The sequence below is a fragment of the Macaca thibetana genome, chromosome 10, assembly GCF_024542745.1.
Source record: "Macaca thibetana thibetana isolate TM-01 chromosome 10, ASM2454274v1, whole genome shotgun sequence".
In the NCBI taxonomy this organism is placed as follows: Eukaryota; Metazoa; Chordata; class Mammalia; order Primates; family Cercopithecidae; genus Macaca; species Macaca thibetana.
Genome location: NC_065587.1, coordinates 11505236 through 11530507, shown reverse-complemented (window position 1 = coordinate 11530507; position 25272 = coordinate 11505236). Strand labels below are relative to the sequence as shown.

The window sequence follows — 25272 nt, the reverse complement described above, 5'->3', positions numbered from 1 at the left end:
GCTGTGACTTAGTGAGGGCGGAGAGCTGACCACAGAGACAGTATGAGTGCCTACAGCCAGAGGCTTCTCGCTACAAGGGTCAATAGGGGTCATCTGCTCCAGCCCTCTGCCTCTGTACAGGAAACCAGCCTGGACAGTAGAGCCAGGGAGCTCGGGGAGAACCGAGTCTACAGACATTGCTCTCAAGGTTCATTCAGTCTGTCCCAGTGGGCTGGCCAGGGCTCAAGTGTACCCTCAGGGGGCTTTTCACCTCTCCTGCTTCTTCAGGCTCTGGCATCTGAGCCCCCAGCAGCCAGGACCTCATACCAACATAGTGGGAAACCCCAGAGGGCCACACCTTATCCCTTAGCCTAATTTTTTTTTTTTTTTTTTTTTTTTTTTTTGAGACGGAGTCTCGCTCTGTCGCCCAGGCTGGAGTGCAGTGGCCGGATCTCAGCTCACTGCAAGCTCCGCCTCCCGGGTTTACGCCATTCTCCTGCCTCAGCCTCCTGAGTAGCTGGGACTACAGGCGCCCGCCACCTCGCCCGGCTAGTTTTTTGTATTTTTTAGTAGAGACGGGGTTTCACCGTGTTAGCCAGGATGGTCTCGATCTCCTGACCTCGTGATCCGCCCGACTCGGCCTCCCAAAGTGCTGGGATTACAGGCTTGAGCCACCGTGCCTGGCCATAATTTCTTTAGACCGGGTCTGCCTTTCCCAAGGCGTTGGCACTTTGCTTTAAAAATCCACCTCCCAGAAAGGGCTGCCCCTCAGAACTTTGGTCAATGAGTACAATCAAAATGTAATGTCCTAGCTGGGTGTGGTGGCTCATGCCTGTGATCCCAGCACTTTGGGTGGCCAAGGCGGGTGGATCACCTGAGGTCAGGAGTTCGAGACCAGCCTGGCCAACATGGCAAAACCCTATCTCTACTGAAAATACAAAAATTATCTTCGGGTGGTGGGTGGGCGCCTGTAATCCCAGCTACTCGGGAGGCTGAGGTAGGAGAATCACTTGAACCCGGGAGGCAGAGGTTGCAGTGAGCCGAGATTGCGCCATTGCACCCCAGCCTGGGTGACAGAGCGAGACTCTGTCTCAAAAAAAAAAAGAAAAGGAAAGGAAATGCCCAGTCACTGGGTTTCTGGAACTTTGTGGAATAAAACACTAGGTATGTTCACTCTCTAACTCTTCACCAAGTGACTCTTTTAGGTTGTTGGTTGACTTAGTTCCTTGTCAGGGGCCAATCAAAGGGAAGGAGGTGAGGGTGCCCTGACCTGGGAAGGGGAAGGGGTAGGACCCCATGTTTAGGGATGGGTTCTAGCAGTAACTCTGCCACGGCGCTTCCGTTTCTAGGCCTCAATCTTCCCAGCCCTCCAGGGGTCTGGAGAGTATCAGCACATTCCCATCACAGGCAGATTCCCTGGGCCGGGGAAGTTTCTGGAGAAGGCTTTTGCAATAAACCTCTAAGCTGGTTTTCTAATGACAAGTTTGATTTACTTAAACTTTGACTTAGCTCAGTGTGGTCAGTGTCATTGTCCTTAATAACAACGTAATTGCTTTTATTGAAAAATAACTTCCTAACCATGCATGTGTGCTGTAGACAAATCTTTCCCAATCTGAGATCTGTGGAGAAAAAAAAGGGGCGGGGAGAGCTTCAGGCCAGGCGCAGTCACGTTGAATAGTCAGGGCTCTGCCAAGTTGGATGATCCTGAAACTTGTTTCACTCTATTTAACTCAGTTTCTCACTTAGAATTAGGTTTAGCAGCAGGTGACAGAAATCCCAAACAACAGTGATTTCAACCAAGTCCAAGACTGTGGAAGTGGTCCAAGGCTGGCATAGTGGCTCCAGAGGTCTTCAGTGACCCAGGCATCTTTCCTTTTTTTTTTTTTAGAGACACGGTCTCACTCTGTTGCCCAGGCTGGATCATAGCTCACTGCAGCCTCAAACCCATAGGCTCAGGCAATCCTCCCACCTCAGCCTCCTGAGTAGCTGGGACTACAGGCGAGCACCACTATGCCCGGCTAATTTGTTTTTTGTGGATTTTTTTGGTAGAGATGGGGTCTTGCTATGTTGCCCAAGCTGGCCTTTTGTTTTGAGAGAAAGTCTCACTCTGTCGCCCAGGCTGGAGTGCAGTGGTGCTGTCTCAGGACACTGCAACCTCCGCCTCCTGGGTTCAAGTGATTCTCCTGCCTCACCTCCCGAGTAGCTGGGATTACAGGCACTCACCACCATACCTGGCTAATTTTTTTATTTTTAGTAGAGATGGGGTTTCACCATGTTGGCCAGGCTGGTCTCGAACTCCTGACCTCAAGTGATCCACCCACCTCGGCCTCCCAAACTGCTGGGATTGCAGGCATGAGCCTTTGCGCCTGGCCTCTCCTGCTTTCAATAAGGAGGTCAGATTGTTATTGTGCCTGCTGTTTTTCAAGTGCCTTTAACTCAACATAATCAATATGCCAGAGATGCATATTTTAGCCCAGGCTGGTTTTGATCTCCTGGCCTCAAGCGATCCTCCCACCTTGGCCTGTCAAAGTTGTGGGATTACAGGCATGAGCCGCCTGGCCCCCAGGCATCTTTCATTCCTACAGGCTTGGCGCATGGTCTTTGAGGTCCCTTTTAGCAACTAGAGTTCCAGCCATCACATCTGCATTCCAGACATCAGGTCAGAGGGTGGGACAAAGAACATGAGGGTATCCCATTGGCCAAAATGTAGTCACATGGCCATGCCTAGCTGCAAGAGAGACAAAAGAATGGCTCCTAGGAGATGCCAACAGTCCTTCGTCCCGCTGAGAAGCTTTTTTTAAGGAGGCTGTTGTGAGCCTTTGAGCCATCTTAACACTCCATAATGGAGATCTAGAACTTTTGGTAGCCCAGACTGACCTCTGGGATTGGGAGACAGGGGCAGGTGACTTCTGGGCTACTTTCTGGCTGGACAATACGGTTTTGGGCATTTCCGGGGATGGCTGTGGGAACAGCCTTCTTTCTCCACAGCCAAGCTTGGTCTCATGTTTGGTGCTTTGAAGATCTTTAACCCTCTCCTGCCTGTGTCCTGTGAACTAACCACCACTAACCCAGTGCCCTTGTCTGTCTCTCCCGTAACCACCCCCTCCCGCCTGTCCTTGTCCCCGCCGGCCCTCGTCCCTAGGCGGGCCAGGCCATGCTGGCCTTCCAGCGGTACCAGATTGGCGCCGACTCGGCCCTCTTCTCCCAGGACTACATGGACCCCAGCCAGGACTCCAGCATGCCTTACGCGCCCTACGTGGAGCCCAACACCGGGCCGGATCCCGCCGGTATGGGCGGCACCTACCAGCAGCCGGCCAACGCCTTCGACACCGAGCCCCAGGGCTACCAGTCGCAGGGCTACTGAGCCACAGTGACCGCCTGCCCCCGCCCCCTCTCCCATCTGTCCCCTCCCTCCACACCCAGCCCCTGCTCCCTCCCAAGCTGCCCTGCCCAGCACCTCATCAGCCTCTGCCGTGTCCCACTGAGGTCCAGGGTAGCTCGGGGCAGGGCTGGGGCAGTCCAGTGTTGGGGACTGTCTACATGTGTGCAAGTATATCCCAGGGCATGTGCCCCACAGGGGCCTAGAGGGTGGGGGCCAGGGGTATTTGCATTCATACATTGTGTCATCAGGCATTCCTTGAGCACCTGCTGAGCATCCGGCCTGTGCTGGGCATGGGTGGCGAAATTGGCCACAACGGCCTCTGGAAAGGGGAGCAGTGAGCTAGTGGAGGAAGCCCTGGTGGTACCAGAGGCCAGAATGGTGGGAAAGACAGACCCAGATAATGCTGGGAAGTGTGGCTACATTGTGGCTTGGTCACAGGGTGAGTGTGAACACCCACAGGACACTGGGGGCTGTCACCCTGCTCTGGCAGTCCTGCTAAGAGTGTCAGGGCTGTCTCCATTTTATGGTTGAGGAAACTGAAGTCTGGAGAGGTCAAGATTACTTGCCCAGAGTCACTCAGGCAGCTAGTGATAGAGGTGGGGCCAAGCCCAGGCTGTCCAACTGCAGACCACGTGCTCTTCCCTGGCCACCCACCTCCCCCCATCCCCACGCTTGGGGCTTCCCTGCTCAGTGTTGCTGTCATTCTGGGAGGCCTTGGGGCCCTCAGCCCCTTGAGACACCCTGATTCTGCTGCAAGTCAAGGGCCCGCTCTGCCCCAGCTGTTCCTCCTCCCCTGGGGACAGCCCCACCTCCAGGTCCCTCCGCCCACATACCCCCGGTACTACCCCTGGCCCTTGGCCTCTTCCGAGAGGGCTCGCCCCAGGTGCTGCTCTGTGCCCTGCATGTCCCACAGACGCTTGTTCCAGGGGCCTCCAGCAAACCCCTTCGTGGTCTCTCAGAGGACTGATCGCTGTCCTTGCCTCTAGGAGGGCTCACTAAGCCCTCACCTAGGGCTGGGTGGTCAACAAGGCACAGATCAGGGTGTGACTGGCCCAAGGTCACGGTGAGTGAGTGGCAAAGCTGGGCCAAACGCCCGGGTTTCTTGGCCCCAGCTGCCCAGCAGGTGCCTCGATTCCCTGCCCTTGTGACCTCCCAGGAAACAGAACTGATCTGGGATGCTATGTCACCTCTCCTCTCATCTGGGGTCAGTCAGGGTTCGGGGGCTGTAGCAGCCAAGGGCATGAGAGGTGTTTCCTTGGCCTTCCAGAAGGCCCACTGCAGAGCCAGCCTCCCTATGGGAGGCAGAGCAGCAAGGACAGTGGTTTTAGAATCAGGCAAGTCAGCTCCTGGGCTGCAGCTGTGGGGAGACACTGCCCCCAGGATGACACAGGCAAGAGCCCCTGAGGCATGGGAGGCCCAGGGAAGACCACGGGCTGTGGGGGAGAGGGTGGCAGGTGACCCAAAGGCACAAAAAGGTCTGTGGGGTCTGAGGAGGTCATAATCTCTTCTGAGTGGGGACAGGTTGATTCTTGCACAAGGTGGGCTCTTCACTGAGCTGTAAGAGACAGGGAGGTGTAGGAGAGCACTGGGGGCCCGTCCCCCTGTCCACCCAGTGTCCACTGGCCCACCCCTCAGGGAGCAGAGTAGAGCAGGTGGTGGATGGGCCCGGAGCTGGGTGTTTCCACCACCATCCCCCCATCCCCGATCCAAGAATCCTAAGAGGCAGGCGATCCCTCACCTGCTTACTCATTCAGCAGTTATCCAGCCCCTGCGCTGGCGATACCAAGGGCATGGGTGGTCCCTGCTTCAATGGCCCTAAAGCCTGGCCAGAGTTAAGGGAAAGAGGAGGAAGTCCTAAGCAGAGAAGTAGTACCATTGTCCCCATTTAACAGAAGGGAAACTGAGGCTCGGCAAGTATAGGCGAGTTGGCAGTGGAACACAGATCTAAACTCAGGTCTGTCCAAGTCCTCCCAAGGGACAGCAGTGATGGAGAGGACCCCAGGCAGCTGAGTGACAGCTAGTTGTTGCTGACTTCATTTTCTAATCTGGGGAAGGGGCTCTGTCCACAGTCCCACCCCCGCCAGGTGGCCCAAATGGGACAAGCATGGGGGCAGGTTATCTGCTGGCCTAAAGAGTGAAACCTACACCAGGCCATAGGCGAGGGTGTGAGTGAGTGCAGGAGTGTTTATGGCAGAGTGAAGTTCTGTGCCCACCACAAGACGCTGTGAGATGTTCTGACCCTCCCCTGCTGATGGGCACTAGGAGACCTCAGGGTGCTGCCCATCTGTTTCTCCTTGGGTGCCAGCCAGCTGCTGGTGATCCTTAGCTGGAGGGCAGGGTACCAGGTAAGCTTAACTCCATCCTGGGTGTTTGTTACAGGCCCTGCCTGCCACCCTAGGCGGGGAAAGTTGTCAAGACTCCTGCCAAGAATGGGGGTTGCTGAGTCATCTCACGAAGAATCCCTCACTCTTCCCGAGTTCAGCCCAGAAGCACTCCCAGGCATGATCTTCCCCATCAGGCTGGACTCTGGCAGGGACCTGCCCAGGATGGAGATGAGAGAGGGTGAGAGACGGAGGGTGGGATCTGGATGGGACCCAGGGCTCCTGACTCTGCCCTGGAAGGTTCATGGGGAAGCTCGCTCCTTCTGTTGGCAGAGGACAGCCCCTGGGGGACCCCAGGCCCAACTCTGTCTGGTATCCCTTTTCTTCCCAGCTGCCCTCCCCTGCTTCTCCCTTGCTCCCAAAGCTTTCCTTGGAGAAGGGCCCTTCTGCAGCTGGACCCTGCAGGGTGGCTCCCTCCTCCCCATCAAGCACAAGAGAGGGCCCAGGAAAAAAAGATTTCGCATAAGTGTAGAGTTGCAAGGACCCTTAGAGTTGGCAGATTCTGGGATAGGGAGACAGCGACTTGTCCAAGGTCAAGCACGCAGAGAGAGAGAGGTTCAGGAGCCAGGTCTTCTGCCTTCTGAGTTGGCTCATCCTGGGCAGGCACAGACTGTCCTGCCTGCACAGCTCCTGATCCACCTGGGGGTGTCGCAGTTGAGGGGCTAATTCCCAGGGGACTGACGTTAGTTCCTCACTCCATCCTTCCCTGATGATTCTTGATCTTTGAAGCCTCGGGGATCCCAGGTTTCCCCATGTAACCAAGAGCCCCTGCCTGTTAGCCCTGGGGGACCCCTAACCTTGGCCCAAGACCCCTCTGATTCTCTAAGGAGCACGAAAGGGGGAATGCCCCTCCCAGGAGTTTATGGGAGAAGGGACTGGGCCAGCTGCCTCCCAGCGATGCACTTGACCTGACACTCCCCATGCCCTGGTACGCACAGCCCTTGTCGGTGCCCTGGCCCCTCCCGCAGCGTTACTGCCTGTGTATAGTATAAATATATATATTTTCTATATATAAGATGTATAATATAAGGCTCCACAAATATATCTGTGTGTGTGTGTGCGTGTGTGTGCGGTGAAGGGCGGTCCCCATCCTGGGCCCCCACTCTAGGCCCCCCACCACCTGGTTAAGTCTCGAGTGAATCCAGTGGCCCTGTGGCACCCTCCTTTATGACATCCATCCATCTGTGGTGAACCAAGTGAAGGTGGTGACTTCTGGTGACATAATAATAAAGTGAAGACTCAGAACCCACCAGCGATTGCCAGCGTGTCACCGTGTTTCTTTGTTCTTCATTCTGCGTTTGGCTTGGATGGTCCATCCCATTTGTCTCCCCAGACAGGCCATGTCTTACTTGGTTATTATTGTTTGTTAATTTTTCATTACACAATGAACCTATGAATATATTATCTTTTTAAAAAGTAGAATTGGCCAGGCACTGTGGCTCATGCCTGTAATCCCAACACTTTGGGAGGCCCAGGGAACTCCTAACCCAGGTGGATCACCTGAGGTTAGGAGTTCGAGACCAGCCTGACCGACATGGTGAAAACCTGTCTCTACTAAAAATACAAAAAAAAAAAAAAAAAAATTAGCCGGGCGTTGGTGGCAGATGCCTGTAATCCCAGCTACTTGGGAGGCTGAGGAAGGAGAATCACTTGAACCTGGGAGGCAGAGGTTGCAGTGAGCTGAGATCGCGCCATTGCACTCCAGCCTGGGCATCAAGAGCAAAAATCCGTCTTAAAAAAAAAAAAAAAAAAGGAGGCCGGGCGCGGTGGCTCACGCCTGTAATCCCAGCACTTTGGGAGGCCGAGGCGGGTGGATCACAAGGTCAGGAGATCGAGACTATCCTGGCTAACACGGTGAAACCCCATCTCTACTGAAAATACCAAAAATACACAAAAAATTAGCTGGGCGTGGTGGCGGGCGCCTGTAGTCCCAGCTACTTGGGAGGCTGAGACAGGAGAATGGTGTGAACCCAGGAGGCAGAGCTTGCAACCTTAAGTGTGCACATGTCCACATACATGCCCCATCACCATTTCCTATCCTGGTTCCTTCCCGAACCCCCCAGGAGTAAACAGGATTAGGTGCTTGGCCTCATTCCTTCCAGACCATTTCCATACTTTTACATACACATGTTTTACAAGACATGGTTTTTAAATTTACTGGCCTTCGGTTGGCTGTCATGACTCACACCTGTAATCCCAGCACTTTGGGAGGCCAAGGTGGGAGGGTTGCTTGAGCCTAGGAGTTCAAGACTAGCCTGGTCAACATAGTGAGACCCCATGTCTAAACAAAACAAAACAAAAAATTAACCTGGGCACAGTGGCTCATGCATGTAATCCCAGCACTTTGGGCAGCTGAGGTGGGTGGATCACGAGATCAAGAGATTGAGACCATCCTGGCCAACATGGTAAAACCTTGTCTCTACTAAAAATACAAAATTAGCCGGGCGTGTGGCACGCGCCTGTGATCCCAGCTACTCGGGAGACTGAGCCGGGAGAATTGCTTGAACCCAGGAGGCGGAGGTTGTGGTGAGCCGAGATCATGCCATTGCACTGCAGGCCTGGGCAACAAGAGCGAAACTCTATCTCGAAAAAAAAAAAAAAAAAATTAGCTAGGTATGGTGGCCAGCACCTCTAGTCCCAGTTACTCAGGAGAGGCTGAGGCAGGAGAATCACTTGAACTCGAGAGGCAGAGGTTACAGTGAGCCAAGATCACACCACTGCACTCCAGCCTAGCGACAGAGTAAGACTCCATCTCAAAAAAAAAAAAAAAAAAAATTAAATTTAGTGGCCCTGAGCTGGCAAAAAATTTACCCGGAGCCTGTAAAGTACCAGAAACTTGCTAGGCGCTGTGAGTCCAACACCAAAGGATGACACCAAATGGTGTCAACTAAACATGCAAGCAAGAATATCAATTGTGCTAAGTGCTGGAGTGGATTGGAGAGATTATGAGATGCAATTTAGACCACCCCTACTAAATCGACCATCACCAGTCGGGCAGGTGACCCTCGACTGGAGCGCTCTCCATGAGCAGTGGTTGGAGGTGAGCAGGCAGGCTGGTGAGTTATCGAAGCTGGTGAGTTCTGCAGGTAGGACCTGGGACTCAGGGGTCCTCGGCTGAGAAAGAGCTTGGAAGTGGTGGAAGGCAGGCGCAGTGCACGCACAGAAGGGAGAGGCGAATGAGGAAGGACAGGCCAGAAGGTACTCATGGATCCCACAGTGTAGGGCCTGGAGGCCTCTGTAAAGCCACGAAGGGTGGGTGACCACAACAGTGCATGCTCTCAAATGGCCACTCTGCTGGTCAGATGGCAGTCAAGAGACAGAAAGGTCACCATGACTGTGGGAGAATGGAGAAGTCCAGATGTATTTGATGAAGGCACAAATCTGCAAATGAACCGAGGCCAGGTGCAGTGGCTCAGGCCCATAATCTTAATACTTTGGAAGGCCAAGGCGGGCGAATCACCTGAAGTCGGGAGTTCGAGACCAGCCTGACCAACATGGAGAAACCCTGTCTTTACTAAAAATACAAAAATTACCCGGGCGTGGTGGTGCATGCCTGTAATCCCAGCTACTCGGGAGGCTGAGGCAGGAGAATAGCTTGAACCCAGGAGGTGGAGGTTGCGGTGAGCCGAGATGGCGCCATTGCACTCCAGGCTGGGCAACAAGGGCGAAACTGTCTCAAAAAAAATTAGCTAGGTGTGGTGGTGGGCGACTAGAGTCCCAGGTACTCGGGAGGCCGAGACAGAAGAATCGCTTGAACCCAGGGGGAAGAGGTTGCGGTGAGCCGAGATCGCGCCACTGCACTCCAGCCTGCGACAGAGCGAGGCTCTGTCTCAAAAAAAAAAAAAAAAAAAAAAAAAAAAAAAAAAAAAAAAAAAAAAAAAAAAAAAAAATTCCCACGAGAAAAGGCTCTGGAGCCCAGGCCCGGTGGGAGGAGCAAGTGGGCGTGGCCTCGACATGGCCCGTCGGTCAAGGTACTGGCTCTGCCGCGGCCTGGAGAGGGGCGGGAGAGAGAGATGCTAAGCCAATCGGATTGTGGTCATGGGGGTGGGCGGAGTCAGCAGGAGGTCCGAGGAGCAGCGGGTTCCGAGGGAAGGAGCGCGGCGGGGTGGGTGAGGGATTCCGGGGTCCGTTCAAGGACACCCAGGAGGCCCCCCTTTAGGAGGGCCGGAGGGCTGTGGCTGCCTGCAACCCGATGAGCCCGAGCGACGCTGAAGGCCGACCCTGAGGCCGCTGCCCAGCGAGAGGAGCCGACCCTTGGGGGACAGCGGTGTCGGGTTCCAAGCCGGGCTGCTGGGGCTGGTCAGGCCGCCCGCCCTGCTTGACCCCTCTCACCTGATGACCCCCCCTTCCCCAGTCCTCAAGGAGGCGAAACGTCATTGTGGTCCGCAGAGGGCAGGCCGCGTGTGCGGAGTAGCTGTCATCCCTTACCGGCCACGCCCGCCTCCCTGTCCACTTCCCGTTGCGGTTCAGGTGTTCGATCCACTCTGCGGCACCAAAGGCCCGACACGTGCCTCCCCTGCCCAGAGACCCCAAACACCGAAACTCATCCGAAGGACACACACTTGCCGCCTGTCGACGCTGAAGAACGACTCCCAGGTGGAGAGAACAGCTCCTCAAAAGGGATGGGGGATGTACTGGGGAGTCGGTCCCGTGGAGCATGTCAGCGACCCGCTCCACGCTGCGATGTGGTCCTTAAGAAGTTGGGGCCAGGCACTGCGGCTCACGCCTGTAATCCCAGCACTTTGGGAGCCTAGGTGGGCGGATCACCTGAGGTCAGGAGTTCAACACCAGCCTGGCCAATATGGTAAAACCCCGACTCTACTAAAAATACAAAAATTAGCCGGGCATGGTAGCAGGCGCCTGTAATCCCAGCTACTAACGAGTCTGAGGTAGGATAATTGCTTGAACCCGGGAGGCGGAGGTTGCAGTGAGCAGAGATCCAACACCACTGCACTCCAGCCTGGGCGACAGAGAGAGACTACATCTCAAAAAAAAAAAAAAAAAGAGAGGGAGAGAAGTTAGGGCCGGGCACAGTGGCTCATGCTTGTAATCCCAACACTTTGAGAGTCCAAAGCTCAAGAACAGCATCTCTACTAAAAATACAAAAATTAGCCGGGCATGGTGTCAGGCACCTGTAATCCCAGCTACTTGGGAGTCTGAGGCAGGAGAATCGCTTGAACCCAGGAGGCAGAGGTTGCAGTGAGCAGAGAGGGTGCCACTGCACTCCAGCCTGGGCGACAGGCTGAGCACTCTCTCAGCCTGGAGCAAGACTCCATCTAAAAATAAATTAATAAATAAGTTAGGGCTGGGCGCGGTGGCTCACACCTGTAATCCCAGCACTTTGGGAGGCCAAAGTGGGTGGATCACATGAGGCTAGAAGTTTGAGAACAATGTCTTTACTAAAAATACAAAAATTGACCAGGTGTGGTGGCCTGAACCTGTGGTCCCAGCTACTTGGGAGGCTGAGTGGACAAGATCTCCAAGAAGTCGAGGGTGCAGTGAGCCGTGATCACCACCACTGCAATCCAGCCTGGGTGACAGACTGAGACCCTTTTTCAAAAAAAAAAAAAAAGTTATAATGTAATGGAATGGCCTTCATTGGACTTAAGGGAAGTCATTAAACCCTGAAAGGGTTTTAACTAACTCAGGACAATTTGGAGAAATATGAAAACTATTTCAAAGAAATACTAGGTTTCAGAATCAGGGCTGCTGCATGATTTGCAGGACCCAGTACAAAATGAAAGTTCAGGGCCTCTTGTTCAAAAAGCAATATTAAAAAATAGTGCAATTTGGTCGTGTGCAGTGGGTCACACCTGTAATCCCAGCACTTTGGGAGGCCGAGGCGGGCAGATCACGAGGTCAGGAGATCGAGACCGTCCTGGCTAACACGATGAAATCCCATCTCTAATATATATATATAAAAAAAATACGGCCGGGCGCGGTGGCTCAAGCCTGTAATCCCAGCACTTTGGGAGGCCGAGACGGGCGAATCACGAGGTCAGGAGATTGAGACCATCCTGGCTAACACAGTGAAACCCCATCTCTACTAAAAAATACAAAAAACTAGCTGGGCGAGGTGGCGGGCGCCTGTAGTCCCAGCTACTCGGGAGGCTAAGGCAGGAGAATGGCCTAAACCCGGGAGGCGGAGCTTGAAGTGAGCTGAGATCCGGCCACTGCACTCCAGCCTGGGCAACAGAGCGAGACTCCGCCTAAAAAAAAAAAAAAATACGAAAAGTTAGCCGGGCGTGGTGGCCGGCGCCTGTAGTCTCAGCTACTCGGGAGGCTGAGGCAGGAGAATGGTGTGAACCTGGGAGGCAGAGCTTGCAGTGAGCCGAGATCACACCACTGCACTCCAGCCTGGGCGACAGAGCGAGACTCCATCTCAAAAAAAAACACAGTGCAATTTTTGACCGTGTGCAGTGGCTCTTGCCTGTAATCCCAGCACTCTGGGAGACTGAGGAGGGCAGATCACTTGAGACCCAGAGTTTGAGACAAGCCTGGCCAACATGACACAAATCCATCTCTACTAAAAAAAAAAAAAAAAAAAATTTAGCAGGGCATGGTGGCACATGCCTGTAATTCCAGCTACTTGGGAGGCTGAGGCAGGAGAATTGCTTAGACCCCGGGTGCGGAGGTTGCAGTGAAACCGAGATCTTGCCATTGCACTCCAGCTTGGGCGACAAAAGCGAGACTCCCACTCAAATAATAATACTAGGCTGGGCATGGTGGCTCATGCCTGTAATCCCAGCACTTTGGGAGGCCGAGATGGGCGGATTGCCTGAGGTCAGGAGTTCGAGACCAGCCTGGCCAACATGGTGAAACCTCCTCTCTACTAAAAATACAAAAAAAAATTTAGCTGAGCTTGGTGGCGTGCGCCTGTAATCCCAGCTACTTGGCAGGCTGAGGCAGGAGAATTGCTTGAACCAGGGAGGTGGAGGTTGCAGTGAGCCAAGATCACACCATTGCACTCCAGCCTGGGTGACAGGGCGAGACTCCGTCTCAAAATATATATATATAAATAATAATAATAATAATATTTTGGTGTCATTTTATATAACACAAAAAATAATGCCTTACTAATATGATTTCTTGATTGGTCATATGATTTTTTTGGCTCATTCTTTTTGTGAGTTCATTTATTAGGTTATTGAAATTTATACTTAGGACAACTTCATTTTCCACTGAAAGCTACAACAGCCACTTTTGGCAAAGGCAAGATTGCAAATAATTTTTTATACTTTTTATTTTGGGAAGGCTCCTTCTGCCAAGGCAATTGTTGCTGTAGCTGCTGAGAGTATTTTATATGCTGTCACAGTAGAAGAAATTCATGATTTTAAAGAATTTTAAAAAAATATTTAACTCTTCATATTGGCCAGGCACGGTGGCTCACACCTGTAATCCCAGCACTTTAGGAAACTGGGGCAGGCGGATCACCTGAGACCAGGAGTTCCAGATCAGCCTGGCCAACAAGGTGAAACCCCATCTCTGCTAAAAATACAAAAATTACCCAGCCATGGTGGTGCGCACCTGTGATCCCAGCTACTCAGGAGACTGAGGCAGGAGAATGGCTTGAACCGAGGAGGCAGAGGTTGCAGTAAGCCAAGATTGTGCCACTGCACTCCAGCCTGGGCGACAGAGTGAGACTCTGTTTAAAAAAAAAAAAAAAAAAAAGATTTAACTGTTCATATAAATCAGTTTCATATGTGTCTGATTTAATTTTAAATGTAAACTTATAGAACGATGTTTTAATGTTTTCTTTGACATTTTCTATAACTTGTGAAGGTTGTACAAGAAACTGAAAGTTACTTCATGATTTCTATATACTTTTTTTTTTTTTTTTTTTTGAGACAGAGTCTCGCTCTGTCGCCCAGGCTGTAGTGCAGTGGCCGGATCTCAGCTCACTGCAAGCTCCGCCTCCCGGGTTCCCGCCATTCTCCTGCCTCAGCCTCCCGAGTAGCTGGGACTACAGGCGCCCGCCACCTCGCCCGGCTAGTTTTTTTTTTGTATTTTTTAGTAGAGACAGGGTTTCACCGTGTTAGCCAGGATGGTCTCGATCTCCTGACCTCGTGATCCGCCCATCTCGGCCTCCCAAAGTGCTGGGATTACAGGCTTGAGCCACCACGCCCGGCCAATTTCTATATACTTTTAATGATCTGTTTATACATTTGATTGCTGGGTCTTTGATTAAAAGGAAAACTTAGTTTTAAAACTGTCTTTAGAGTAAGCTTCACATAAAATAGAATTATTTTCTGTAGAATATGATATCTATACATTTAATTTCTATTTATAAGACTGGATATTTGCAATATTGCAGCAGGCTTTTTTGTTTGTTTGTCTTTGTTTGTTTGTTTGTTGAGACTGAATCTTGCTCTGTTGTCCAAGCTAAAGTGAAGTGTGATCTCGCCTCCATGTAACCTCCACTTCCCAGGTTTAAGCAACTCTCGTCTCTCAGCCTCCCAAGTACTGGGATTGCAGGCATGAGCCACTGTGCCTGGCCTGCAGCAATTTTCAAAACCAGATATTCTTTTTTTTTTTTTTTTTGCTAGCATCCCCACGGATGCCAGGGCGAAAACCAAAAATTCTAAACTCTTTGAAGAATCCTAACAGCTCCCTGACATGCTTTAATACAACGTCCATGTGTATGTGTCCATGTTGTAATAACTTACTGACAAGGTTTACTGCCTGACTGCTGGCAGTACTTGTCCCAGCATTTAGGCTGTGAGCTATATTTGTGCAGATGTTACAGGCACGGGCTGTTCCATGTGGAATCTCTTCTTCTACCACGGAGCCCGTGATGGCATGGAGCCGTGACACCCCCACCAGTTTCTTCTGCTGCTGCCACCAATCTGGGCACAGATCCTGGCCCCCGCTGTCCCCACACAGCCCCACAGTGTCGCAAACTGTCCAGCCATTTGGGTGCACACAGGGTGGCCAGGCCAATTGCTAGGCAACTCTGCTGCCCACCGCCTGTCATCCTTGCTGGTCTGAGCCTGCTGGCACATATGCTTCTTTGTCTCACTGGACTTCCTTTATAAAACACAAGTTCAAATATAAAATGACAAAGAATTTCAAGGTGGCGAAATTCAAACAGAAATTAATGCAGAGCATTCAAACAAATGCTAGGCCTATTCTGAGAGCAGGGCGCTGTGTGACTGCACGGGTCCCACGTCCATGAGTGCAGTCCTGCTCAGCACACTAATTCTGGCCCCTCTCTATCTCCCTTTATTTTATTCTGACTCTTTTTTCTTCTCCTTTTAGTCTCCTTGTCAATTAGATAGCTACACTTGACTATGGGCCCGAGCTATGCTGTATACTTTGTAAAGCATTGTCTAGTTGACTTCTTTTCTTTTTCCTTTTCTTTCTCTTTTTTTTTTTTTTTTTTTTTTGTTATTGTTTTTTGAGACAGAGTCTCACTCTGTCACCCAGGCTGGAGTACAATGGCGCAATCCAGGCTGGAGTGCAGTAGCGCAGTCTCAGCTCACTGCAACCTCCACCTCCCAGGTTCAAACAATTCTCCTGCCTCAGCCTCCCGAGTAGCTGGGATTACAGGCGTGTGCCACCACGCCCAGCTAATTTTTGTATTTTTGGTAGAGACAGGGTTTTGCCATGTTGGCCAGGCTGGTTTCAAACTCCTGACCTCAGGTGATCTGTCCTCCTTGGCCTCCCAAAGTGCTGGGATGACAGGCATGAGTCACCGTGCCCGGCCTTGTTCACTTCTTTCAACACCTGTGATAGGGGCACTAAGATGCTCCCATTGTACAGATGAGGAGCTGGGCCAGAGAGGAGAAGTGACCCAGCACAGTTATACCTGTGCAGGGCCTGACTTGACCAGTAGTGTGTCCAGCTTTAAAACCCATGGTCTTAAGCCTCTTTGCTCTCTTTTGTTAAACTATTTTTATACATTTGCAGTCACTCACATATCCTTAAAGCCTGTTTTTGATGTGAAAATTCCCCCAGCTGTGCATGCTTCTGGATCAGCAAAGGCTTCGGCTTTGGTTACCCATCTGTTGTCTGTGCTTATCCAGCGCTGGGGTCTTCCCAAACCCTGTCCCAATTATGTGACCTAGAAATGTGACTTCAAATGTGTGAGAGATCTCATGCAAAATTGAATGCGTTTTTCCTCAAGGGTTTTCAAAAGTTACATCGCTGGACAGGATGCCTCACTTCTGTAATCCCAGCACTTTGGGAGGCTGAGGTGGGCAGATCACTTGAACTTGGGAGGCGGAGCTTGCAGGAAGCCGAGATCACAGCGCTGCACTCCAGCCTAGGTGACAGAGTGAGACCCTGTCTCAAAAAAAAAAAAAAAAAGTTTCATCGATTGAACAGTAGCAGGGATTGTGCCCTCAGTGTCAATGTGGAGGACTCCGAGGTTCATCCTCTGTCCACACTTGCTTCCTTGGTGGCCCATCTGGCCTTACAGCTTTAAATATCCGCTGTATTCTGACCGTTCTCAAGTGTACACCCCCCAGGTCAGCTACTTGTATATCCAACTGCCTTTACTCTGAGATATCTAGTTGACATCTCCCGTGAGGACCCCAGGGATCTGCCTTGCTACTTCTCTCATCCCATAGCTTGCCACCCTGCCCCGTGCTTCAGCCACGCTGGCCTCCTTGCTGTTCCTAGAACACACCTAGTACATTCCTGCCTCAGGGGCTTTGTACTTGCTGTCACCTCTGCCTGAAATGCTCTCCCTGCTCCACCCCAGATCTCTGGGGGAGATCTGAAACCTTTGCAATGGGTTCCTCCCTGGTCATGCCTTTTAAAAAGGCACCCCTGACCAGGCACAGTGGCTCATATGTGTTTTTGTTTTGAGACAGAGTCTCGCTCTGTCGCCCAGGCTGGAGTGCAGTGGCAGGATCTCGGTTCGCTGCAAACTCCATCTCCTGGGTTCACACCATTCTCCTGCCTCAGCCTCCCGAGTAGCTGGGACTACAGGCATCCGTCACCACGCTCGGCTAATTTTTTGTATTTTTTAGTAGAGACAGTGTTTGGCTGTTAGCCAGGATGGTCTCCATCTCCTGACCTCGTGATTCGCCCGTCTCGGCCTCCCAAAGGCTGGGATTACAGGTATGAGCCACCACCCCCGGCCAAGTGGCTCATATTTGTAATCCTAGCGCTTTGGGAGGCTGAGGCGGTCAGATCAGTTGAGCCCAAGAGTTTGAGACCAGCCTAGGCAACATGGCAAAACCCTGCCTCTACAAAAACCAAAATGGAAAATTAGCCAGGTGTGGTGGCACACCTGTAGTCCCAGCTACTCGGGAGACTGAAGTGGGAGAATCACCTGAGCCTGGGAGGTCGAGGCTTCAGTGAGTTGTGGTTGCGTCACTGCACTCCAGCCTGGGTGACAGAGTGAGACTCCGTCTCAAAAAAAAAAAAAAAAAAAAATTAGCCGGGCGTGGTTTGTGTGCATGTAATCCTAGCAACTTCGGAGGCTGAGGCAGGAGACTGACTTGAACCCAGGAGGTGGAGGTTGTGGTGAGCTGAGATCGTGCCATTGCACTCCAGCCTGGGCGACAAGAGCAAGACTCCATCTCAAAAAAAAAAAAAAAGGCAGCCCACCTCCACTTTGTTTTCCTCCATAGCACTTGTCATCACCTGACATACTTACTTATTACCTATCTCTCCTCACCAAATGTGGAAGTCTCATAAGGGCAGTGCTCTTGTCACTGCTTACCTGGGATGTACTAAGTGCTCTATTGAGGACTGTCAAATTAATGCATGAATCTTCCCACCAAATCTCCTCCTTTCTCTGTGCTCATCATCTAAGTAAAAGGCACCATCATCTCCCAGTCACCCCTCTGGGTATTATCCCAGATTTGTCCCTCTTTTCAAAAACCCAAGCATACGCCAGATCTTATTGACTTAACATCCTAAATATTTCTTAAACCATCCCTTCTGTCACTGCCTTCGTTCTCCCCTTCCACAGCAGATGCCTCAAATGCCTAGAGTAACATGCTGCTTTGCACACTGTGAATGTTTCAGCGTCCCCTCTGCACCCCCCGCGCTCTGTCTACCTGCCAGGCCCAGACCTGTCCCTCCTCTAGTGGCCCTGTCTCAGCAGATCCTCCACCACTGGGCCAATGGCCTGCGCCAGGAACCTGGGAGTCATCCTCCACTCCCCTTTCTTCAGCTTCCAATCAACTGCCAGAGTCTTTCTACTTGACCTATTTGGATAGTTTTGAAAACTGTCCATTTCTTTTATCCTCATGGCCACCACCCTGGTCCAGGCCACCTCCTTCTCTCTGGGTTATCCCAGCAGGCTCCTAATACTGGTCTCCCTGCCTCCTTTCTGACTCATTGGGATCTCTCTGAAACACGAATATGATCATGTGACTCTCCCACTTAAATGAATCCCTACCATTACAAGATAAAGCCAGTTGCTTCTGGTGCACCCATATCCCTCCCTGATTTGTCCTCCTCAGCTTCGGCCACAATCTATTTCTGCTTTGCCAGATCCCCCTTCACTTTGACCACGTGATCCCTTGGCCTGAGATGCCCTTCCTATCTTCTCTGCCCGCTCGATCCCTCTGCCCTCCTAGACCCAGCTGGAAGGTCACCTCCCCTGTGAAGTCTTCCCTGACCACCCCCGTCAGCAGAATTAACTGCCCCCTCTCTTGGGCTTCTGGCTCCACTCAGTTTGTCCCAGGCCCGGATGAGCAATGATATCTTGGTGAAGGTGATTACTGGCCGAAAAGCAGTTGGGGCACCCAATGGCGCAGCCTTCGGAAGCACCTTCTGTGTTTTTGGAACTGTTGACAGCATCACAAGGTGAAATGGTAGAAGCATATGGCATGAGCGTGGGGAAACGGGTCTCGGGAAGAGAAGAGAAGCCACATATTTGGAGCAGATTCTGTTCCTGTGCTAAAGGCTTGGAAGATGTTACTTTATTTAATCCTTGTAACATCCCTGGGAGGTAGGGGTTTTAAAAACAAAGATAGTAATGGCCGGGTGTGGTGGCCCACGCCTGTAATCCCAGCACTTTGGGAGGCCAAGCAGGGAGAATTTTTTTTTTTTTTTTTTTTAAACGGAGTCTCACTCTGTTGTGCAGTGGCGTGATATCAGCTCACTGCAACCTCCGCCTCCCGGGTTCAAGCAGTTCTCCTGCCTCAGCCTCCGGAGTAGCTGGGATTACAACCACACACTGCCACGCCCATCTAATTTTTTTTTTTTTTTTTTTTGAGAAAGAATCTCACTCTGTCGCCCAGGCTGGAGTACGGTGGCATGATCTTGGCTCACTGCAACCTCCGCCTCCCGGGTTCAAGCGACTCTCCTGCCTCAGCCTCCCAAGTAGCTGAGACTATAGGCACATGCCACCATGCCCGGCTAATTTTTTGTATTTTTAGTGGAGATGGGGTTTCACCATGTTGGCCAGGATGGTCTTGATCTCCTGACCTCGTGATCTGCCCACCTCGACCTCCCAAAGTGCTGGGATTACAGGCATGAGCCACCACGCTCAGCCTGGGAGGATCTTTTGAGCTCAGGTGTTTGACACCAGCCTGGGCAACATGGTGATAGCCTGTCTCTACAAAAATACAAAAATTAGCTGGGTGCAGTGGCACATGCTGTAGTCGCAGCTACCTGGGAAGCTGAGGTGGGAGAATCACTTGAGCCCAGAAGCTTGAGGCTGCCATGAGCCATGATTGTGCCACCACATTCCAGCCTGGACGACACGACATAGTGAGATCCTGCTTTTTTTTTTTTTTTTTTTTTGAGACGGAATCTCGCTCTGTTGCCCAGGCTGGAGTGCAGTGGCCAGATCTCGGCTCACTGCAAGCTCCGCCTCCCAGGTTTACGCCATTCTCCTGCCTCAGCCTCCCGAGAGTAGCTGGGACTACAGGCGCCCGCCACCTCGCCCGGCTAGTTTTTTGTATTTTTTAGTAGAGACGGGGTTTCACCGTGTTAGCCAGGATGGTCTCATCTCCTGATCTCGTGATCCGCCCGTCTCGGGCTCCCAAAGTGCTGGGATTACAGGCTTGAGCCACCGTGACCGGCCAATCCTGCTTTTTTTTTTTAAAAAAAAAAGGTGGGGGTCAGGGAGAGATGGCTTGCAAATGAACATTTGTTTAATTATATAAAAAGCAAGAAGGTACCGGGTGTGATGGCTCATGCCTCTAATCCCAGCTTTTTGGGAGGGCAAGGCAGGCGGATCACCTGAGGTCGGGAGTTCAGGATGAGCCTGACCAACATGGAGAAACCCCATCTCTACTAAAAATACAAAATTAGCCACTCATGGTGGCACATGCCTGTAATCCCAGCTACTTGGGATGTTGAGGCAGGAAAATCGCTTGAACCTGGGAGTCAAATATTTCTCTACCAATGGGACCCCGTCAATGGCTTGCTTAGAAGGCAACAACTTCCCTCTGTCCTCCAGATGAATAAACTCCTGACTGGGGCCCACTTGGTCAGAGCCTGTCCCTACAGCCCCTTCATCTCTCTCCTTCTTCATCTCTGTGCAAGCCACACTGGGCTCCTGTGACAAGCGTGCTTTTTTTTTTTTTTTTTTGAGACAGAGAGTCTCGCTCTGTTGCCCAGGCTGGAGTACAGTGGAGTGATCTCGGCTCACTGTGACTTCCGCCTCCCAGGTTCTAGTGATTCTCCTGCTTCAGCCTCCTAAGTAGCTGGGATTACAGGCGTGCACCACCATGCCTGGCTAATTTTTTGTAGTTTTAGTAGAGATGGGGTTTCACCATGTTGGCCAGGCTGATCTCGAACTCCTGACCTCAGGTGATCTACCGGCCTCGGCCTCCCAAAGTGCTGGGATTACAGGCATAAGCCACAGCGCCCAGCCAACAAGCGTGCTTTTTGAACCCACAGGCACCCTTTCCTTGGGACTTCTGCACTAGGTGTCCTATCCCCCTGGCCTGGTCTTCCCTGTTGCCAGCTAACACCTCACCCCCATGCCACCATCCACAAACTTCACTTCTTAGCATTTACTACCACTTGGAATGTCTTATATACCTAAATGTTGTCCTCTCCAATTAAAATATTAACATTTTAGGTTGGGCGGAGTGGCTCACACTTGTAATCCCAGGACTTTGGGAGGCCCAGGCAGAAGAATCGTTTTAGGCCAGGAGTTTGAGACCAGCCTGGCCAACATAGTGGTACCCCGTCTCTACAAAAAATGTAAAAGATTAGCCAGTGGTGGTGGCGGGTGCCTGTAACCCCAGCTACTCGGGAGGCTGAGGCAGGAGAATCACTTGAACCCAGGAGACAGAGGTTGCAGTGAGCCCAGATCACACCATTGCATTCCAGCCTGGGCGACAGAGCAAGCGTCCGTCTCATAAATAAACAAAACAAAACAAAACAAAACAAAACAAAATAAAATAAAATAAAATAAAATAAAATAAAATAAAATAAAATGTTAGCTTTTTGACGGCCGGTCTTTCTTGCTGCAGAACCCACTATGGAGCCAGGCGGGGTCACCTAGCATTTGCTGAGTTAATGAATTGTCCTCCCCCGCCCCAACTGTGTTCACAAAGAACCCTCAGGAGTTCAAGACCAGCCTGGCCAACATGGCGAAACCCCGTCTCTACTAAAAATACAAAATTATCCGGGCGTGGTGGCTCATGCCTGTAGTCTCAGCTACTCGGGAGGCTGAGGCAGGAGAATCGCTTGAGGCCGGGAGGCAGAGGTTGCAGGGAGCTGTGATCGCGCCACTGCACTCCAGCCTGCGTGACAGAGTGAGACCCTATCTCAAAAACTAAAAAATAAAGATGAGCGAGGAGCAATCCACCCCGGGGAAAAACAAAAAACCGTTCAAGAGCGCGCCTGCGCACACGGTCCGCTACGGCCCCATCCCTCTTCGGCCGTGGGGTGGCGCTAGGCGCATGCTCCCCGGCAGCGCGGTCATCCTCGACTCCTTCGGGCCGCTCTAGCCGCCCCACTCGTTGCTCTGCGGGGAGGCGGGCGCGCCTGCAGGGGTTCCTCCAAGATGGCGGCGCAGAGGAGGAGCCTGCTGCAGAGTGTGAGGAACTGGCCCGCTCTCCGGGCTTGGGGTTGGGAGTCTGGGCGTGGGGGGCTGTCGGGTGCAGGAACGGCTCCTTCTCCGATTTTGGACAGCCGCCCTCTCCGTGGTGGGGTGTGTCAGCCTCCTTCTCCTCTCCTCGGGCTAGCCCCCTCTTTCCCGAGGCCGGGGCGTGTGTGCGCGGCGGGCCCGGCCCCCGGGATCAAAGGAATTGGGGCTGTGGGCTGCTGCTGCCGGGCGTCGAGGGCGGGAGCGTGCTGGATCCAGAAAGGAACACGGCGCGCGGCAGCAGAGCTACCCGAGTCTCGAGCCCACTGCGGCACCGAGCAGTCGTGCAATGATAACAGCAGCATCCACTGTGTACCGCTTACAGCATCCCTGGCGTTGTGTTAATTGCTTTACATTTGTCAGTTTCATTTTCGTAGCAGCCCCCTGACATAGGTGCTACTGTTATCCCTCTTTGATAGACTGAGACACAGAGGTGGTCGTTTGCCTAAGGCCACACAAATGGTAAGTATCGAGGCAGGATTAAAAATCAGGCAGTGTGATTCCAGAAACCTCCTTAATCCCTGGACTGTACTAAAGGAATGACCAGTGGTGACTGTCACTGGGTTCTGGTCCTGGCTCTAACTGACTGTGTCTCCCTCAGCCTCAGTTTCCTTCTCCTAAGGCGAGAGCGCTGAGTGGAAGAATTGTCTTCAGACTCATCCCTATCCCCAGTCTGGACCCTCATGGGTTTGGCGCTGTCTTCCAGGCCCTCCGTCCTCTGACGCGCATGTGAACATAGATTCACACGCTTGTTGGCACCATGGCCGACTCTGACCTACCAGGGTAGGGTGCCGGCCTCCTGGGTCCTCCCTGTTCATGGCACTGTGTTGGAATTGCCTATGGACTTGTCTGCCTCCTGTACTAGAAAAAGTAAACTTAAAAACAGGGACCTGTGATTTGTTTACCGCTGTGTCTCTAATACCTACCACCATGTGCTGGGCACTCAATAAATACTTGTGAAAGGATGAGTAACGTTTGTAGCCAGGTCCAGTGCTTGCCCTTGGCTTCAGAGAAGTGAGCAGACATTGGCTCAGGGATAACCTGGAAGCAGAGCCTTGAAATTATTCTCCCAGCAGCACAGTTCCCAGGCCTCCCCAGTGGGGATTGCTGTCTTCCCCTCCACATCTTTGCTGCCCCTTTATTTTATTACTACTGGGCAGGTCTGTCTTGTTACTGAGTTGGCATTGACTTTAGACAGCTGGCCCTCTGCTTTGTAAGTTCCCGGAGGACAAAGTCCCTGTATAAATGTCCCCACTGTAGTTAGTGTTTGGGAAACGCTAGTTGGATTGTGACATTGGGAGGGAAAATGGTAAATGGTGCAGGCTGAGTTGGCTTGCTGAGAAGAGAGCAGACACCTGGGTCATGTGGCTGCCAGCTTCTCCCCTTCCTAGATGTGATGGAACCGAAGGGAATTGTATTAGTCAGAAGGCCAGCTCTACTAGCCCCAGAATGTGTTTCTCCAGGTGGTGGTGGCCTTTTTTAAAGAAAGAATAGTTAGCTTTAAACACATTGCATCTTGGTGCAAGGCAAAGGGATGGCAGGGATGTCCTCAGAAGGCCCCTCCACCCTCATGATGATCAGAACATCCCTTCTCACAGGGTGTACGGATGTCCAGGTGATGTGTAGGGCTTGCTGATGTCACATCCACTGTCTCAAGTCTGGGGAGAGCAGCTCAGCTCAGACACCTGCATTCAGAGATGCCTGTGAGGGCTGCTGCTCTGTGGCTGCTGGGCAAAGATGAATGAGGCGTGTTGCCCACCCTCACTGCATTTGCAGACCAGCTTGGGAGAAGGAGCATATGCCACTGGTACAATACCTGGGGCACTGTCGTGTTGTCGTAGACCTGTGTCAAGAGCCCTGGGTGGACAGCAGAGAATTTTAAAGGCTTTAAAGGATGATAGGAGTTTACCAGGCAGAGGAGAGGAGGGCCATTCCAGGAGGACATGTGTGTGTGTTTTTATTTTTGTTTTTCTTCCTAGAGATGGCGTTTCACCATGTTGCCCAGGCTGGTCTAGACTCCTGGGTGCAAGCAATCCTCCTGCCTTGGCCTCCCAAAGTGCTGGGATTCCAGGTGTGAGCCACCGCATCTGGCTAAGGACAGGTGTTTAAATATGTGTGCATGTGTTTGTTATGCTTTTCACAAGTTAAATACAATTAGTATTACAAGTCTATGTATTGAGGGGCTGCAGAGTGGCCTAATTTGTCTGGGTCACTGGGGGTTCGCAGGAATGGCATTTGCAAGGGTATACTGGGACCACTTGGTAGATCACTTGGTGGAGCATCATCGCAGGCACTGTGGTACCTTAAAAGGTCTTTGGAAGCAAAAAACTTTTTTGTGGGGGTGTGGAGGAGACAGGATCTCACTCTGTCGGCCAGACTGGAGTGAAGTGGTGTGATCTCGGCTCACTGCAACCTCTGCTTCCTGGGTTCAAGTGATTCTTGTGCCTCAGCCTCCCAAGTAGCTGGGATTACAGGTGTGCACCACCACACCAGCTAACTTTTGTATTTTTAGTAGAGATACGGTTTCACCACATTGCCTAGGCTGGTCTTGAACTCCTGGCTCAAGCAATCTGCCCTCTTGGGCCTCCCAAAGTGCTAGGATTACAGGTGTGAGCCACTGTGCCTGGCCACAAAGAGGTTCTAAGGAAAGCTTGATGTGTTCAAAAAGACCTAGACCTTTCAGCCGGATAAAACAGTATTAGTCTCATACTGGCTTTGGGCAAATCACTTTATGTCCCTGAGCCTTAGTTTCTCCAAACCAAGAGGACTCTGGGGAGTATTGTTGGTGTTAAAGGAACTGACACGTTCCACTACTAACCTGGCTTGGTTGCCAGCTAACCAGAAACTTCTACCTTCAGTGCTGCCATGAGTGAATGTCTGCTGTTCATTCCCTTAAATGTCCCTGAGCACTCACTATGTGCTAGGCACCCTGCAGGTGCAGGAGACACCGCCTTTGTGGAGCTGATGGTCTAGTAAAGGGCACAGACAGTGAGCACTGAACAGATACAGATCATCTGTGATATTGTAATATCCACACTACAGCATCAGGTGGTGCTGTGAGGAGCAGTCTGGATTCACACACAGAATGCTGGGGGTGCCATTTTGGACAGGGTGGTAAGGGAAGACTTCTCTACATTTGATGAGATGAAAAGGGGGAAATGGGGGCAGCGTTCCTGCCCAAGGGAGCAGAGATGCAAAGGCTGCTGTTTCAGTAGCCTCAGGGGTGCTGGTGCAGCTGGGTGGAGTGCTTTGGGGGAGCATGGGAGTAGCTGAGGTCTGAGGAAGCCGGGGGCCATGCTGGGCTTCACAGGTCCTGATGTGGCCTCTGGATTCCATTCTTCATGTGATGCGAAGCTTTCCTGGGGAGCAGGTTGACTAGGGACCTGATGTGATGTGACTTATGATTGGAGAAAAATCCCTCTTTGTTTTTTTTTTTTTGTGGCAGAGTCTCCCTCTGTTGCCCCAGCTGTAGTGCAGTGGTGCAATCTCAGCTCCCTGCAAGCTCCGCCTCCTGGATT

The 25272-nt window shown here is 51.9% G+C and overlaps 1 protein-coding gene across 1 annotated transcript in view; it reads left to right on the top strand.

Moving 5' to 3' along the window:
- Positions 1 to 21609: 21609 nt before the first annotated feature.
- The window catches only part of TAB1 (TGF-beta activated kinase 1 (MAP3K7) binding protein 1), a 38573-nt gene continuing 34910 nt past the window's right edge, over positions 21610 to 25272 (top strand). Inside the window, exon 1 of the mRNA XM_050806228.1 lies at positions 21610 to 21706. Coding sequence (XP_050662185.1) covers positions 21674 to 21706 — 33 coding nt within the window. The 5' untranslated portion in view covers positions 21610 to 21673. The remainder of the gene's footprint in view (positions 21707 to 25272) is intronic.